An 18,665-nucleotide genomic window follows, 5' to 3' on the forward strand; every position below is an offset into this window, starting at 1 on the left:
TTGAAAATCAAACCAGGTGTGTGTGTGCCTATATGCCCAAAATCCTGAGAAGAGAATGAGGAGAAGGAATTACCACATGGCCAACTACCCTAGAGAGTGATTTCTCCTTTTCTCTTTATTGTATCTCTCCAGCAAGTGCATATGCACTATGGCAAAAGTCTAAATACAAAGATGCGTGTGCGTATGTGTGTGTGTGTGTGTAGGCTTACTATGGTAGGTATGGTGTTGGGCCTAAGACAAGGAGAATGCTGTGTCTTACACAGACCAAGGTTGCCTCATACTTCTCTTACCACTGCCCTGTGCTTTCTGGGTTCCCCCTTCCCAAACATAATTTGTCCCATTGGCATTTAACAACATCCTTTACACTTATGAACATTTCAAATTCGTTTATGTGATACCAATTCCATAATCGTAAACATTTGGATGTAAGGTTAAATTAGTAGAGTACTCACTATAAGATGCTAGAGTGATTAAAATTTTTCATATTTTAAGCACTTGTAACATTTGGAAAAATTAAAGAGGGTTTCAGGGTTATGAAAAACATTAGAGAATGGATGAAGGATCTAAAGGTATCTAACTTGAATAAGGATAACAATTGTCACAGAGTTTCTTCTGGTGCTTTGTTCACCATTCTGCCACAATCATTTTTATATCTTTTGGATATTTGTCAATAAACTGGTTACCTGTTGCTTCTGGGAAGGTACAGTCTGCCCCAAGCACTCTTCAATAAAGACAATACTTCATGCTGGGCTCTGAATCATCTGTGGCATGACAGGAAGAGGTTTGGCAGATGGGGCCCTGAAACAAACAGGGGCAACAGTAGCCAGCCCTTATCACCTCATCTTCAGGGACAAAGACCCTTAGGACATATTGTCATGGTGACCAACTCCTCCCTAACTACACTGGTCCAAGTTACTCTAGGGACCATGTTTACTATGGCATATGTGACACAATGAACGAGCAGGCCTAGAGGTGTTGAAGAGGCCAACAGATAGATAATTCAAGTCCGAAATTCTTTTGAGGAAGTAAAACAATAAAGTAAGAGAGTTGTGGCCAAATAAATTGTGATAAACTTTCTAGACTATTAAAATTTTTAAGAAGATACAGCTTTGTCAAACTCTGTCCACTTTGTATCTTACCACTTGTCTGTGTTTAGGTGTGAGGGAGAGACCTTTTCTCTCTCTTCCATAGTCTAGTTCCATAGCTCCAAGACAGAAGTGCTTGTCTACTTTTACCATTCCTTTGTAAATAAAATTGGACTAGGAGGGTACCAGGATAATTAGGGTAAGGATAGGCCGAGGAGTAATTGCAGATTCCTGATCCCTGCTTCATATCTGACATTGTTTCTGAAAATGATGGGATTTTCTTTCTCTCCCAGCTCTGACTCCATTCATGCACAGTTCTTCCCCCTGCCTCTTAGTCTACTGGAGCTGTCATAAATGAAGTGGGTTATCTCCTGGAGAATGTGCTAAGCTTTATATCCCTGGAAGTATTATAGCAGAGCTTAAGTGACCTGTCTAGGATGCAGTCATGGGGAGAGTGCACTGCAGTCAGAGAGATGTCTCTCTCCTCTCTGCCATAATAAAAATTTTTACAACAAAATAACTTGGTTACAAATAAGTTCTTTGTAAGAGATTAAAGGATGCTATAAGGGGTGGTGAATTATAGTTAACTCTGAGATTTCAGTCCCAAATGATGAGGAAATAGTAACTCTTAAAATACACAAAACAGTGGAAAAATTATAGTTATGTATTCAGTGTAGATATACCTAGCGCAAGTAAAAGGCAAATCTACACAGCAATGAGTTAGAAATGTTGGTCTGGACTTTAGATCTGTTTTCAAATTATAAACATGGGTGTCAAAATTAATATGATAGAAGCATATTTGATAGATTTACGGAACAGAAGAGAGAAAAAGAGAAAGAAAGATAAACAAGATATACTTGGGAATTGACCTGTGGTAGACCAAAGAAAGAAAAAGATCAAAATTTCGTCCAAAAAGGAATTTTGAGTCCATTCTCTGGAGGTTAAGGGATTAGATTATTCAGGCAGGTGAGATGGTGAGGAAAAAAGAGAAGGTATCTTTAGTAGTAAAATAAAACAAAGATAGCTGCTTTTCTACTCTTTCATGTGGGTGCAGGAAAAAATACATGATTACTGGGACCAGCAGATGGCATAACAGTTAGATCGTTGAACTCCTATGTGATCAACTGTGGTTCGAGTCCTGGACCTGGTTGTTTCAAACTCATACTGAGTGCACGTGTGTATGTGTGTCCAAAATCCTGAGAGGAGAATGTAAGAGAAGGTATTGTAGCATGGCCATTTTCCATGGAGGGTGACTTCTTACTTTCTGTCTCTCTGTCTCTCTGGCGGTTGCACACTCCCTCTAGCAAAAATCTCTCAAAAAAATTACATGATTGCCATTCACTAAGCACTTATGATATATTAGACACTGCTATGAACTCACACACATCTCTATTATCTTCACAGTATAATGCAGATACAATCTAAATTATCAAGACCCCCAAATACAGTGCCTACATAAAAGAGAATTTTATTTTTCTTGCATACAACTACAAAGTGAAGAAGAGCCCATAGCTGGCCTATCTCGCAGTTCGGCTTGGTTTCATAAGGTTGAACAAGTCACAGGTGGATACTTAGGCCTGCCAAACTCAGTATAAGGCTTCCATTGCTGGGTTCAGGGTTTCCTTTCTGGTTTTCCCATGCTCTAGTAATCTAGGAAGAAGCAGAAGAAAAGAAACTCTCCTCAAGAATGAGATACTGAAGTTTCACCTATCATTTCTATTAATATTTATATCCTATTGGTAAGAATTTAGTTGCTTAGCCAAACCTGGTCCAAAAGGAAGCTAAGAAATGTAGCTCCGTCAGGGTGCTTATCTTTTGGATGTGCTGTTGGGTTCAGTTTGCTCATATTTTATTGAGAAATTGTGCATCTGTGTTCCTCAGGTATATTAGCTTGTGGTTTTGTTTGTCATTTCCTTGTCCAATTTTCATATAGGGCAATGCAGGCCTCATAGAATTAGTTTTGGAAGAATTCTCTCCTTTTCAATTTTTTGACAATGTTTTGTAGAATTGGTGTTAACTTTTTAAAAGTGTGAAAGAATTTAGAAGTAAAGCTTTCTGGTCCTGGGCTCTTTTTTTTTTGTTTTGTTTTGGTTGTAAGACTTAATATCTTTCAATCTTATTACTCATTATTGGAATTTTTAGGTCTTCTATTTCTTGCTGGCTCAATTTTATAGGTTGTATTTATCAAGGAATTTATCTGTCTGTTCTAGGATTTTCCAAATTCTTAGCATATAGAATCCATAATATACATTTTTTTTGGAATTTATGTGATTTATTTTATTTATTATTATTATTTTAATTTGCTATAGGTCAGAAGCACTCACCAGACACACACACATACACAGGAAGGGAAAGTAAGAAATCAAGCCACCAGGTCTGGGACTTGGACCATTGTCAGCTATGTAGGAATCCAGTGCCCTACCCACCACACCACTCGCTGGCTCCGAAGTCCATAACATTTTAAAAATAATCTTTGATATTTCTGTGGTATCAGTTGTGATGTATGCTTTTTAATTCTAATTTTATTTATTTTGACTTCTCTTTTTTTCCAGTTGGTCTATGCAATGGATTGCTGATTTTATTTATTTTCTTTCAAAAAATCAACATTTTGTTCATGTTTTATAATTTGTTAAAATTTTGTTTATTTCTGTACTGATCTTTATTATTTCCTGCCTTTTACTAATTTGGAGTTTGGTTTGTTTTTGTTTTTCTAGTTTCTTCATTTGCATTGTTAAGCTGTTTATTTAAAATCTTTATAGTTTTTCATATAGGTATTTAATGTTATAAACACCTTATCCAAGACTGTTTTTACTGTATTCCAAACATTTTGGAATGTTGTATCTATTTTTTTTCTTTTATAACAAACTATGTTTAAATTTCCTTCTTAACTTTTTTCTTTGGTCACTCAGGAGCACATTGTTTGAATTTCATTTATTTTTATTGGTTTCAAAGTTCCTCTTGTTTTGATTTCTAGTCTGATTTCACTGTGGTCAGCAAGGACATGATATATGATTTCAAATTTTATTGATTTGTTTAGTCTTGCTTTGTGTCCATTGATATGGAATATACTGCTGTTCTGGGTACTAATGAGGAAAATATGTATTCTATAGCTATTGGATGAAACACTGTACGTATCTGTGAGTTCTGTTAGGTCTATAAAGCTGTTTAAATCATATATTTCTTTCTTATTTTTTGTCTAGATGATCTGTCCAATGTTCAGAGTGATGTGTTAAAGTCTGGCTATCATTGTAGTAGAGCCTATGTATTTCATTATATCTAATAACACTTTATATATATGGATGCTCCAATTTAGATGTATTTATATTTATAATTATTATATCTCCTTGCTAATTTCATATCTTTAGCATTATACAATGACCTTTTTTTCTCTTTATATAGTTTTTAATTTAAAGTTTATTTTGTCTGATATACGTATGCCTAATATCTTTTTCCATCCCTTCACTTTAAATATATGTGTATCTTTTTTTTTTTTTTTTTTGGAGAGGTTTCTACTGTAGGGCGCGTGCGCTTGCCAGACAGGCAGAGAGAGATAGAAAGTGAGAAATCACCCCCCAGAGGGGATGGCCATGCCGCAATCCCTTCTCCTCCATTCTCCTCTCAGGATCTTGGGCATGTACGCACACGTGCCTGGCATGAGTTTAAGCCACTGGGTCCAGGACTCGAACCGTGGTCGACTACGTGGGAGTCCAGCGACATAGCCATTACGCTAACTGCTGGTCCCAAATATATGTGTATCTTTACAGAAAAATTGAGTTTCTTTTAGGCATCACATAGTTGTTAATTATTTTTAGTATTTTTTAACGTATTCAATCACTCTATATCTTTCAATTGGGGAATTTAATTCGTGGTTATTATAGAGAGATGAATACTTAAATTCTTAATTCCTGTCATTTGGTTAGTTGTTTTCTGTTTTATCTTTTGTGTGAGGTATTGTGTTTTTCTCCCTTTCATATAGTATGTCTTTGAAGTTTGGTTATTTATTTAATTTGGTAGTGATATGCTTGTTTCCATTTTATTCTGTGCCTACTCTACCACTGAGTTATGTATTTTTGTTTGTTTTCTTTATCATAGCTATTATCTTTTTGCTTCCCGATGTAGGGCTTCCTCTCTAATCTAGTGGTGGTGAATTCTCTTAATTGATCAACTTGGAAATTCTATTTCCCCTTTCATTCTAAAAGACAGTTTTGTTGGGTATAGTATTTTTAATTGGCAGTTTTAGTTCTTTAAGTCTTTGATTTTATTATACCACTCTTACTGGAATGCAGTTTCTGATGAGCAATTTGCTATTAGTCTTATACAACTTCTCTTGTATGTGAATTGATATTTTTATTGCTTGTAAAATTCTTTTCCTCTTTCACATGCAATGTAATCTAGCAACGTAATCATTACACCATCTGTTCATCCTATTTTGTTTTCATTTTAATAGATAACTTTGCTGGATATAAAATTTTCTGGTGACAATATTCATTTAATTTTTGAGCACTTTGAGTATTTTAGCCTGTTTTTTTGTTTTGTTTTGTTTTTAAGAGATGATTTTGCTATAGGGCATGTGCACTTGCCAGAAAGATAGACAGACAGAGAGACAGAAAATGAGAAATCACCCCCCCTCCAAGGGGGATGGCCATACTGCAATCCCTTCTCCTCCATTCTACTCTCGGGATCTTGGGCATGCATACACATGCTCCTGGTGTGAGTTTAAGCCACCAGGGACTCAAATCATGGTTGACTACATGGGAGTCCAGCGACATAGCCATTATGCCAGCTGCTGATCACCATAACCTATGATTTTTAGCCTTAATTATTTCTGCTGAACAGTTAGTTGTTAAAATTTTGAGGTTCCTTATAAATACTGACTTTTTAATACCCTTTTTCTGCTTTCGAATTATTCTTTTTCTTGGCTTTTAAAATTTTTTCCAAGTTGTCTGAGTGCGCATCTCTTTACATTTACCCAACATGGAGTTTATTGAACTTCCTAGAAGTGTAAACTTACATTTTAATAATTTGAGAGGTATTCAATTATTATTTCCTCACAAATTTTCTTCTCATTTAGCTCCATCATCATACAGAGGCACCCTTCTCACACCACAACATTTGTACCTGATTGTTTATTATATTTTATCTCTTTGTTAAATTTCTCATTCAGTTTTGTGAATTATTTTCTTGTGTCTTTTATTCTGTTTATTTCCTGAGAGAGAGAGGCACCCTTGAAGGGTCTTCGTACAGTATTCCTCTCCCCAGTCCTGTAGCCTCCACCCAAGGGCACTCCCTGCATATTCTGGCAAATCAGAGATGCAAAGCCATAGTCTTTCCACTTGGCTTCCAACACCATGCCACAGTGTTCTTACTACCTGTGCAACTAGGCCCATTTTCCTGATTTATTTTATTATTAATCTGTATTCTTTTGTATTTTGCTGAGTTTCCTTAAGATTATTATTTTAAGGAAACAGCTGACAGTGTAATGGGTCCATTGCTGGACTCCCACATAGTTGATCATGGTTTGAGTCCCAGATCTGGCAGCTTAAAATTAATACTGGGCATCAGCAGATGGCATAATGGTAACATCACTGGAATCCCATGCAGTTGACCCTGGTTCGAGTCCCAGACATGGTGGTTTAAAACTCATGCTGAGTATGTGTGCATATGTTCCCATGATCCTGAGAGGAGAATGGAAGAGAAGGGATTGCAGTGTGACCATTCTTCCTTGGGGGTGATTTTTTGCTTTCTGTCTTCCTATCTCTCTTTTTCTCTCCAGCGAGCACATCTGTCCTATAGCAAAAATCTCTCTTTTAAAAAGAGAAAAAAAGAATCTCATGCTGGGTTTGTGTGCATGTGTGCCCAAAATTCCATGAGGAGAATGGAGGAGAAAGGATTGTGGTGTGACCATCCCCCCAAGGGATGATTTCCTGCTTTCTGTCTCTCTGTCTCTCCAGAAAGCACATGTGCCATACAGCAAAAATCTCTTTCTCAAGATAAAAAAGACTATTATTTTAAAATTCCTTTTCAGGCCTTTCAAAAATTTTCTTTACTTTTCATTTGTTACTGGATAATTTTTGCTTTTCTTAGAAGATGTCATGTTTCTTTGCTTCTTTATGTTTCGTGTTTATCTCAGGGTACATCTTGTGAAACCTCTTGTTTTTATGGAAAGAGTTAAAAAATTTTTCTGAAGTAATGTTATATATCAGTCGGGGGCTTATTAGTGTGGACCCCATGTGACTTCTCTGGCTGTATTTAATGTCAGTGGTATCTGTGAGTGCCTCAGTGGTCTCTTCTGTGAGTGTTTGTGATCACAGTGGTGCAGCTTTTTGGCAGATAGGGTGTTGTGTGGGCAAGTTGGTCATCTGCAGTATAAGGATCAGGGCTGTCAGCCCATAGTACCTCAGTAGCATATGTGAAATGCAGTGGCATTGGCAGGATGAGGGTAACTATTGCTCTTTGCAGCAGGAACTGGAGGAACCTCACACAACCCTGAGGGATCTTGGATGAAGCCCAGTAACTAGGTGGAGGCAGGTTGCACTCATATGTAGTGGCAATGGCTGGGAGAGCCAACTTGCATTCCTGAGGGACTGTATTGAGCTGCATTGGCCACTGCAGGTGTGGGGTCATAGATATCCATTGTGGACAGATCTGAAAGAGACAGCGTAGGGTGCACATATCAGGTATGGCAACCCCAGGAGGGATTTGCTTTCCTGTTTGTACTGTTATCCTTGTTTTCTGTGCATCAGCAACCTTCAGGCACTTCCTTAATGATTGCTAGTGTTTCCTTCTGACATTTCACACAAACTGTATCATTTATTTGTTGTTTAATATTTTTCTTTGTGGAGGATTATCACAGGGTGTTTTTAATCAGTCATCTTGATGTCGTTACTGTTTTACTTCTTTTAGTCATGGTTTTCTTTAGATCTTTGAATATATTATAATGGGTACACTGATGTACTTGCCTTTAATATGATATCTAGTCACTGTCATAGGCAGTTTCTATTCTCTGCACTTTTAAAAAGTCTTACTTTAGTTTTGTGTGGCTTATAATTTTCTGTTGTTGAAAACTATAATTTATTTAACATATTATAGAAACTCTTGTTACTGGCCTGCTTTCTTCCTCCCTACACAGATCTTGTTTTCATTATTTGCTTGTTTACTTGTTCAGTGACTGACTGGATTATTTTAGTGAAATCTCTTCTCCCCTACATGCCTGCAGTATTGTCTCTGATATTGCTCCTCAGGGGACATAGCCTTGTGTATGACCACAGTCACCCTGGGAAGACAGTCATTTTGTTGAGATCCATTTTGACTGTTCCTTTCCCCAACCATACTCAGCTTTCAAGTTCCAATAATTTTTGATAATTATTCTATTGTTTTCAGCAATGCCCTACAAAAGTGGTCTCCAATATTTTGGCATGGTTGACTGGTTTTGTGGAAGACAATTTATTCACAAACTGAGAGGTTGGAGGGTGGGAAGATGGTTTCAGGATGATTCAAGCATGTTATATTTATTACATACATTATATTATTATTACATTGCAATATATAATGAAATAATTATACGATTCACCATAATGCAGAATCAGTGGAAGCCCTGAGCTTGTTTTCCTGCAACTAGATCATCACATTTGGGGGCCCCTTTGAGAATCTAATGTTGTTGATCTGACAGGAGGCAGAACTCAGGTGGTAATGTGAGTGATGGGGAGTGACTGTAGATACAGATGAGGCTTTGATGGCTCTCCTGCTGCTCACTTCCTCCTGTGCAGTCTATGGCCTGGGTATCAAGACACCTGACCTAGAAAGCAATTTTCTGTATGGAAAAATAAAATCAAATTTAGACTTCTTTCAAGGGGTAGTTACTGAGGTAAATACTTAAAATTTTCTCTGACTTCAGGAGTGCATGTCCTGGTTCTTTTTTCCTGTGCTCAGAGGACTTCTTAACTGTTGCTGACTGTTTAAGTAGAGCAGTCTAGTCTGAGGGTATGAGCTAATAACATGGCTCTAGTGATCTTGGGGGTTACTGTAACTCCTGAATGGTCCCACAGACCTCTATGCAAACCTTAGTCCATATTATATCACTATTTCCTGACCCTTCATCAATGCAATATGAGCTTTTTGAGAACAGGAGGTATGCTTTGTGTATTTTTGCTTACTCCAGGGCTAGTAAAGCATCTTGAATAGAATGAAATTCTTTTTATGTTTTGTATATGTAGAATAAACAAATAGACACCTTTTACATTGAGGTGGAGAAAGGGAAATCATTTATCTCCCATTTTATTTCTTTGTTAATATATTACTACATTACCTAAAACAAGAGTGAATATTATTAATGTGTCTCATTAAGAAAATATCTTGGTATAAAAATTTAGGAAACTCTGAGAAATTGGATCAGAGAAAAGGTCCTTGAATTATAAACTGCATCTTATATTATTTGTTTATTGCTATTGGGAACATGTGCTCACCAAAGAGAGACATAGAGAGAGAAAGAGAGGAAAAGTGAGAAATCAGCCCCTGGGGGGATGGCCATTCTGCAATCCCTTCTCTTCCATTCTTCTCCTGGGCTTTGAAGATGAGGCTTTGATGGCTCTCCTGCTGCTCACTTCCTCCTGTGCAGTCTATGGCCTGGGTATCAAGACACCTGACCTAGAAAGCAACTTTCTGTATGGAAAAATAAAATCAAATTTAGACTTCTTTCAAGGGGTAGTTACTGAGGTAAATACTTAAAATTTTCTCTGACTTCAGGAGTGCATGTCCTGGTTCTTTTTTCCTGTGCTCAGAGGACTTCTTAACTGTTGCTGACTGTTTAAGTAGAGCAGTCTAGTCTGAGGGTATGAGCTAATAACATGGCTCTAGTGATCTTGGGGGTTACTGTAACTCCTGAATGGTCCCACAGACCTCTATGCAAACCTTAGTCCATATTATATCACTATTTCCTGACCCTTCATCAATGCAATATGAGCTTTTTGAGAACAGGAGGTATGCTTTGTGTATTTTTGCTTACTCCAGGGCTAGTAAAGCATCTTGAATAGAATGAAATTCTTTTTATGTTTTGTATATGTAGAATAAACAAATAGACACCTTTTACATTGAGGTGGAGAAAGGGAAATCATTTATCTCCCATTTTATTTCTTTGTTAATATATTACTACATTACCTAAGACAAGAGTGAATATTATTAATGTGTCTCATTAAGAAAATATCTTGGTATAAAAATTTAGGAAACTCTGAGAAATTGGATCAGAGAAAAGGTCCTTGAATTATAAACTGCATCTTATATTATTTGTTTATTGCTATTGGGAACATGTGCTCACCAAAGAGAGACATAGAGAGAGAAAGAGAGGAAAAGTGAGAAATCAGCCCCTGGGGGGATGGCCATTCTGCAATCCCTTCTCTTCCATTCTTCTCCTGGGCTTTGAGCATTCATACACATGTATCCAGCATGATTTTTAACTCACCAGGTCAGGGACTCAACTGTGGTCGTCCATGGGGAGTCCAGTGACTTAACCACCATGCTTCCATATTTTTTCATTTTTAAAGTATATTTTAATTTGTTTCTTCTGAGAGAAAGAGAAAGTGGGAGTGACACCTCAAATAGGGTCTTCCTGCCATGATCCACCCCCAGCCTCAGTCAGCCAGGATCACTGGCACACGTGTGCCCACCCTGCGTGTCCAGGGGTACCCTGGGAGACAAACTTAGACCTTCTTGCGTGACCTTAGCAGTTCTGCAGAGCATTGTGCTATGCCGTCATGACTAGCCAGTCTCTTAGGTTATTAAAGAAAGGCAATCTATGGGGAAAAAGGAGTTTCACATATTTGCTAAAATTTATTACTTTTTATTACTGCATGCTGATACACACATGAATGTACTATAATTTTTCGATCTATTCTACTGAAATTCTGTCTAAATATCCTGGATGACTAAATAATTTCCAGGTTTAACCATTCAAGTAGGACTTCTATGAACAGTTTATATATGTCCTATGGAATGATATGTGCATGACTCTCTAGGACATTTACCTAAGAGTAGAAAAGCTTGACCACACTATATGAGTATCCCCAAAACAATTAAGTAACATCAAACTATTTTCTTTTTCTTCTTATTATTATATTTATTTATACAGTTTTATTATTACTATTCATACATTAAATTGCTATACATCATTTAGATTGTGAAGAAGTGATTGGACCAATATACACTCTGACCAAGAGCATTAAACGGGTCTTGCTGCTTCACAGGTTAATTAACACTTGTTAACTCAGTGTTTTCATTTTAACCATTGAAGTGGATGTGTGCTGCTACCTCACTTAGGTGTTTTTTTTTTTAAAGAGAGATTTTTGCTATAGGACGTGCATGCTCACCAGAGAGACAGAGAGATCCAAAAAATAAAACATTACCCTCCAGGGGTTATGGCACACAGCTGTCCATTCTCCATTCTCCTCTTGGGATTTTGGACATGCATGCACACATGCCCAGCATGAGGTTTAAGCTGCTGGGTCTAGGACTTGAACCACAGTTGACTACATGGGAATCCAGTGATGTAACCATTATGCCATCTGCTGGTCTTTCCCCCTTGGGTTTTAATGTTAATTTTTAACTGTACTAAGGAGATTGAGCATATTTTTTAATTTATTATTATTATTATTATTATTTTAATGTGACCAGTGAGAGAGAGTGAGAGTGAGAAAGCAAGCTATGATATCCAGGACTTAAACCAGGTCAACCATGTGGGAATCTAGCACCTTATCTACCATGACACCTGCTGGTCCTAAGATTGAGCATCTTTTCAAATATTTATTGAACATTTGGATATTTTCTTTAGTGATTAATATAGTCTCATGTTTTAAATATTTGTGTTGCACATGTTTTCTCTCATTCTGTGACTGTCTTAATATTTGTATGATAAAATAAAACATAAATGCAGAAGATCATCCATGCCAATATGTAGCGTTCTGAGCCTTTGTAATCACCTAGACTAAGAAAAATATCTATGACAACCAGCGGTCCATTTATATCCCGCTCTCCCAATCCCAGATGGCTTCCTCCAAAATTCTTCATTGTCCTAAACTTTACTAATCATTTCCTTAGCTATCTTTGTAGCTTTACTATGTGGCTTATTTATCCATCCCTTAAGTAGTGACTTGTTGATAAACAAAATTTCAGTTTTAATTACACTAATCTTTTCATTTCCTTAGGACTTTTATATACCACATAAACCATGTTTTTGATTCTAAATAGGTGAAGACATCTTTCTATATTACCTTTTAAAAGTTTTGTTGTTTTGACTTTCAAATTTTGTTTCTTTATAAACTGAAGTTGACTTTTTGTCATATATATATTTTTTCCCATATGGCTATGATGTTTTCTTAGCACCAGTTATTGAAAGTCTGTCATTTTCTACTTGCTCTTAAAACTATATTTGACATAAAGCTAGTGCCCATCTGTGCACAAGTCTCTAGGTATTTTCCTGTTTTCACTCAGTTGCTTATTCATAGCTTAACAATGCATATGATACAGAAACTAGCATCCCTGCCACAGTCAATCTATCAGGTAAATGCAGGTTAATTAATCTGAGTACTGGTTTAGGAGCGTGAGTTTAAATTTAACATAATATTCTCTGTATTCACCGTGAATTGTTAAATTATTATTATTTATTTTCAAGACTCCTAGCTCCCCTAGACTTAATAACTAGTTGTACAAGGTGGAACCCAAGGGAAATACAAAAACAATATTGCTGCTGAAGAAGTGACCACAGATTGATGACGGCAGAGAGCCTGTCTGCATGTGTATCATGAAAACAATTCCAAGGAGGGTGAGAGGCATGGCAATGGGTAACTTTAAGCAGTTAATGTGCCTAATAATTATCATCCATTACCTTGTTTATCTTTAAGGCAATGACAGTCCTATAAGCAATGGAGTATAAAAGTATTCCAATACTTTTCACGTACAGTTTCCCAGCGGGAGGTGGCCTGCCACAAATACTTCTCCTCCATTCTCCTCTCAGAACTCTGGCACACATGTCGTCCACACACCCAGCATGTTTTTTTTTTTTTTTTTAATAGAGGTTTTTCACTATAGGGCGTGTGCGCTTGCCAGACAGAGAGAGACATAGAGACAGAAAGCGAGAAATCACCCCCCAGAGGGGATGGTCACGCCGCAATCCCTTCTCTTCCATTCTTCTCTTGGGATCTTGGGCACGCACACACACGCGCCCGGCGTGAGTTTTAAGCCACTGGGTCTGGGACGCGAACCGCGGTCGACCACGTGGGAGTCCAGCGACATAGCCATTACACTAACTGCTGGTTCCCAACGCCCAGCATGTTTTTCAAGCTTCAGGGTCTAGAACTCAAACTGCGTACTGTGCCATGTGAGATTCAACTGTCGTCACCTCAGTTCCACCAGCTGACCTATATATACCAACTCTTAGTATAAAATGTATGTTTTTCATGATATGTCACAAAGCAGAATTGAGAAAAGGAATCAGGAAATTTCTTAGACTTGTATTCCTGAATTTTTGGTGCGATCACTCTCTATTCTTCTATGATATAAACATATTATTTCTTCTTTTTACACTAGTGATATAAAAAATTGAGTCTCTGTTCATCTAGTTTCCTCTTTTACATATTCTGTGCCCTTTCAAAATTATCCTGAAACACTTTTCTTTTCAAATCCTTTAGTATTGTGACATAGTTTTTGAACATTTGTGTTTGAATATCTTTGCCTTAGAGAAAATAGGGACATATTTCTCCCATCCATGTTTACCCCAGCCATAGTACATATAGGCTCCAATCTCTTATTTATTTATGTGAGGTAGTGTTGCAAGATATTTTGTATACTTAGATGCTGGCAATCAGCGGAAGACCACACTGATGAGCAAGGTGTCATTAAAATATTTTGTAATCAGTATGACATACACACTTACCAAATGTGTATACAAATATGTAGACAGTTGGTGGTTTCTAATTATATTTCTTTTATTGGAAATGATTTTTCTCCTGGGAGGTACAACCCAATGCTTCACAATCTTGTCTAGAAAAATTCTTCAATCTTTACATATTTAGATATTTAAAACAACTGTTAATGCAGTTGTTACATGTGTTTTATTTTTTTTTTCCTATCACACTTTCCTTTCACACCATATGAGTGGTGCAGGAGCCTGAGAAGTTGATTGGCAGAATCCTTATTTATGCAGGAATACTTCTTTTCTGATGGTAGAAAGTAGAAAGATTGGACACTTTCCTTGAGAAGCTAAGTAAATGCATGAAGCAGCATAGGTCCCAGTCTCAGTCACTTGCTTTCCACATCCCAACCTCAGAAAAGGTAAATAGTATAATCTTCTCCAGTGGTCACTGGACACATGGCCGCTAAATTCTGACAACATTGAACTGTGCTCTAAACCAGCAGCATGAGCCCAAGATTATTTGTCCAAGGCAACTGTCTTTTCCATTATTTTTTTAAAAGCATTCTTCATGTCCTTATTCCTGAGGCTGAATATCATGGGGCTCAGGAAAGGGGTAATTACAGTATAAGGGATTGCTATGAGTGTGTCATCGCCTCCCGAGGCTTCTGGCTTCAAATAAACAATAGATGCAAAACCAAAGTGAATAATGACCACTGTGATGTGGGAGGCACAGGTAGAAAATGCCTTCTGCTTCCCCTCAGATGAAGGGATCCTGAGGACAGTGGAAAGAATGAACACATAGGTCAGGATGATGAGTAGGAAGGTTCCCAGCAAGCCTGACACTGATATCACTGTTACAATGAATTCTGTGAGGTCACTGTCCTCACAGGACAACCTTACAACTGCCCTCATATGACAGAAGAAGTGCTTGACAAGGTTGGGTTTACAGAAATAACTCTTGAATATAAGCACAGTCTCTATCAAAGAGATAAAGAAACCTCCAGCCCAAGCAGAGGCCACAAGTTGTCCACATATAATGTTGGTCATGAGTAATGGATATCTGAGAGGATTGCAGATGGCCAGGAAACGGTCATACCCCATCAATGTGAGGATGATACAGTTTGTGCCACCAAGTCCCAAGAAGAAACACATCTGCAAGCTACAATCTATGACCGAAATGCTTCTGTTCTTGGCCAGTAGATCTGTCAGCATCTTCGGAATGATAGATAATGTGTAGCAGGTCTCAGAGAATGAGAGCGAACTAAGGAAGAGGTACATGGGAGTATGGAGAGATCTGTCTACCCAAGTTAGACCCATGATGGTCAGATTACCTGCGAGGGTGAGAAGGTAGAGGCAAAAGAAGACCACAAAGAGAAATGTCTGTACATGTGGATAAGCAGAAAAGCCAACAAGAATGAATTCCTTCAGGATTGTCTGATTGATCTTCATTGTTTGAATGTCTAAAATTTGAAAGAAGCAACAAACGAAGATTTAATCATTCCTTATTCTTTGATGTCATAAAATGAAAATTCTGTTGTGAATACAGCACATGATAAGAATTACAACTACATCTACTTTTTCATTTTATTTAGAAAACCATATGTATGTCAGTGGTGTGTTTTCCATTTATTTTCTTTCTCTTTATTCAACAACTAATTATCAATGACTTATTTGACAGGAAAGCTTTCTATGGCCTATTTTTGAGTAGGAGTTTTTATTAGTTGGTAATAGAACAAGGGAGAAAACCCACATTCTTTTTAGATTTTAATGAATTGATTTCTTATAGAGGTTTTTGCTTTAGAGTACATGCACTGCTGGTGAGAGGGTGTGAGAGCGTGAGAGAGAGTGAGGGAGAGCAAGAGACAGAGACAATGAGAGGGAAATTGAGAAATCAACCCCAAGGAGGGATGACCATGCTGAAATCCCTTCTTCTCCATTCTCTTCCCAGAATTTTGGGTATGCATGCACACAAGCCTGGCCTGTTTCAAGCCACTGGGTCCAGGACTCAAATCGTAGTCAGCCATGAAGCAGTCTGACTACTTAACCATCAAGCCATCTACTGAACACTACAGCACATTCTTATCCCAGGAAACCCTACTAGTTGGCTAATAGACAAGGTCAGAGTACAGCACAGCAACTTCTACACAATATATAATCTGTAAATATCTACTGGGTAAAAACTGAAAACTGACTTATTAGCAATTTTAGGACTAAACCCAGACAATGACTTATAATTATGTGAGAAGCAGCAAATCATTATTGCGTTTTGAGAAGACATCTAGCTCCCAAAATATTAAAATAAAGTGAAAAAAAATTGCTCTTTTTATGTTACTATGACAGAGGAGAAGTAAGACAAGAAATCAGGGTATTTAGGATTAATAATCATTTTTACAATATGTGGATGGTATTGACGAGCAGGTTCTATGTAAGCCTAGGACAAAGTGGCAACTGACAATTTGCCTGTTTACTTCATGGAAAGCTCATCATCCAGAAAAGAATAATAAATATTTTTAGCCACTGTATGATTTTTTAAATAATTCTGTATCTGATTTAATCATGTCTTCTCAGTTCTACCACATGTTGTTTGCTCTTATTTTTAAAAACGTCCTTTCAGCTGTGTATTATATTGATTATATTGTATTATATTATCTTTATAATATTATATTGTATTATCTTTCCTATCCCACAAGTATACTAATTTAATGCTAAAATTTATAGGGTCTGTATTTTTCCAAATTCTCCCAAATGTGTATTTATTTTATTCTCCACAGCATAAAGCAAAGTGCATAGGACAGCTCTGAAATGTGTAGGACAGACATGATTATTTTGCTGGTTTTAAAAATAAGATAATCAGGGACCAGCAGTTAGCATAATGGCTATGATGCTGGACTCCCATGTTGTTTGAGTCCTGGACTCAGCGGCTTAAACTCATGCCGGGCGCGTGTGCGTGCATGCCTACTCCGTGGTTTGAGTCCTGGACTCGGCGGCTTAACATCATGCCGGGCGCGTGTGCGTGCGTGCCCAAGGTCCAGAGAGGAAAATGGAGGACAAGGGATTGTGGCGTGGCCATCCACCCTGGGGGGTGATTTCTCGCTTTCTATTTCTGTGTCTCTGTCTTTCTGGCAGGTGCATGTGCCCTATGGTAAAAACCTCTCCAAAAAAAGAAAAAAACTAAAAACGATAATCATATCTAGGAAGTGGTATATTTGTAACTGGAATCAGACTATTTTGACTTTAATTTTATATTCTTCCCATTTGTCAATGCTTATTCAGAAAAGAGATTGTGTATCATATATTTCTATATATTCAAGACAACCATATAGAACATTTTGAAAAGATAATAATTTCCTGTAAATGTTGAATGGATAGTTAATTATCAACAAGTGGTTAGTCTACAATTTCTGCTTTACTTTGCTATTCATAGCAAGTGACTTTTGAGATGGGAGAGTAACAGACTTTCCACTCTAATTAGATTCAGTTCAGGCTAAGATCAAGCATTCTCATGACACAGTCTAGTTTGTCATGGAGAGTCAGAAAATGTAGTAGGAAACTTATCTTAACTATAATGGCTCCAGAAATAATCTGTGACCCTCTGGATTCTATCTTAAATGTCCCCTTGATTCTTTTGTCCTCTTAGACCTGGCGAGACCCTTATACTTTCGTAGTCATACAAGAATCACATGACCTAATTTTTCATTATCTTTATCAATGCTTTCTTTATTCTACTTCCTGTTTTCCTTCTTATGACTAATCTCATTTTATGTTCTTATCTGATAGTAATCGTCTCCCAATAGAAAGACTAGACTAATTTTCTTTCCTCTTTCTTAAAGGTATATTACAGAGAACAGTGTCTAATGAAAGCTCGGACTTTTTTGTGAGGCTTTTTAGTGTAAGTCTCCTTAGTATCCAAATTTAGTATGTCTTCCTGGTTTTCAAATCCACTTGCAGATTATTCTTCCACTTTCTCCTATAATCAGCTTTTTGCACACTTTTTGATTGTTTCTGTCCCAGAAATGCTAGATTTCAAGAGTCCTTTCTGCTTATTCTAAAAGTACTGTGAAAAACTCCCAACAAGGGACCAGCAGTTAGCGTAATGGCTATGTCCCGGCTGATTCTTTACAGTAACTCTGTAAGAAAGGCAGTTTTCAAATCCACTTGCAGATTATTCTTCCACTTTCTCCTATAATCAGTTTTTTGCACACTTTTTGATTGTTTCTGTCCCAGAAATGCTAGATTTCAAGAGTCCTTTCTGCTTATTCTAAAAGTACTGTGAAAAACTCCCAACAAGAGAGCATCTCACTCATCAAGCTGTTAAGGCTGCCTGATTCTTTACAGTAACTCTGTAAGAAAGGCATTATGTAGATTCTAGAACAAAAACATTACATATGTCAGGGAAAAAAATAGGATATATTGGCACAACAAGATGTTGTTTTAGTACTTAGTGTCCTTGACACAAAACTCAAGTTTTTTGTCTTCCTTCTTTCTTTTCTTCCTCCATTTTTAGTTTATCCATCTATTTTTTCCATGAGCAAGAGAAAGAGACTATACCCCTGATGGGGTCTTCATGCTGAGACCCATTCTCAGCCTCAGCCTCAGTTGGCTCTGGATCTTGGCATAAACATGCTCGGTGTTCTTAGGCAGAATGCAAGGGGGAAGGTGGAGGAGCAGGAAGGGCAGGTGGG

The 18,665-nt window shown here is 37.4% G+C and overlaps 1 protein-coding gene across 1 annotated transcript; it reads right to left on the reverse strand.

Annotated features, from left to right (window-relative positions):
• Positions 1-14,499: 14,499 nt before the first annotated feature.
• LOC102501182 (olfactory receptor 10X1) lies at positions 14,500-15,459 on the reverse strand. The gene has a single exon (XM_006159084.1). The coding sequence runs from the start codon at positions 15,430-15,432 to the stop codon at positions 14,500-14,502; it is 933 nt and encodes a 310-aa protein (XP_006159146.1). The 5' UTR covers positions 15,433-15,459.
• Between the last annotated feature and the right edge of the window lie 3,206 nt (positions 15,460-18,665).

The sequence above is a fragment of the Tupaia chinensis genome, unplaced genomic scaffold, assembly GCF_000334495.1.
Source record: "Tupaia chinensis unplaced genomic scaffold, TupChi_1.0 Scaffold000623_1, whole genome shotgun sequence".
NCBI classification, from domain to species: domain Eukaryota; kingdom Metazoa; phylum Chordata; class Mammalia; order Scandentia; family Tupaiidae; genus Tupaia; species Tupaia belangeri.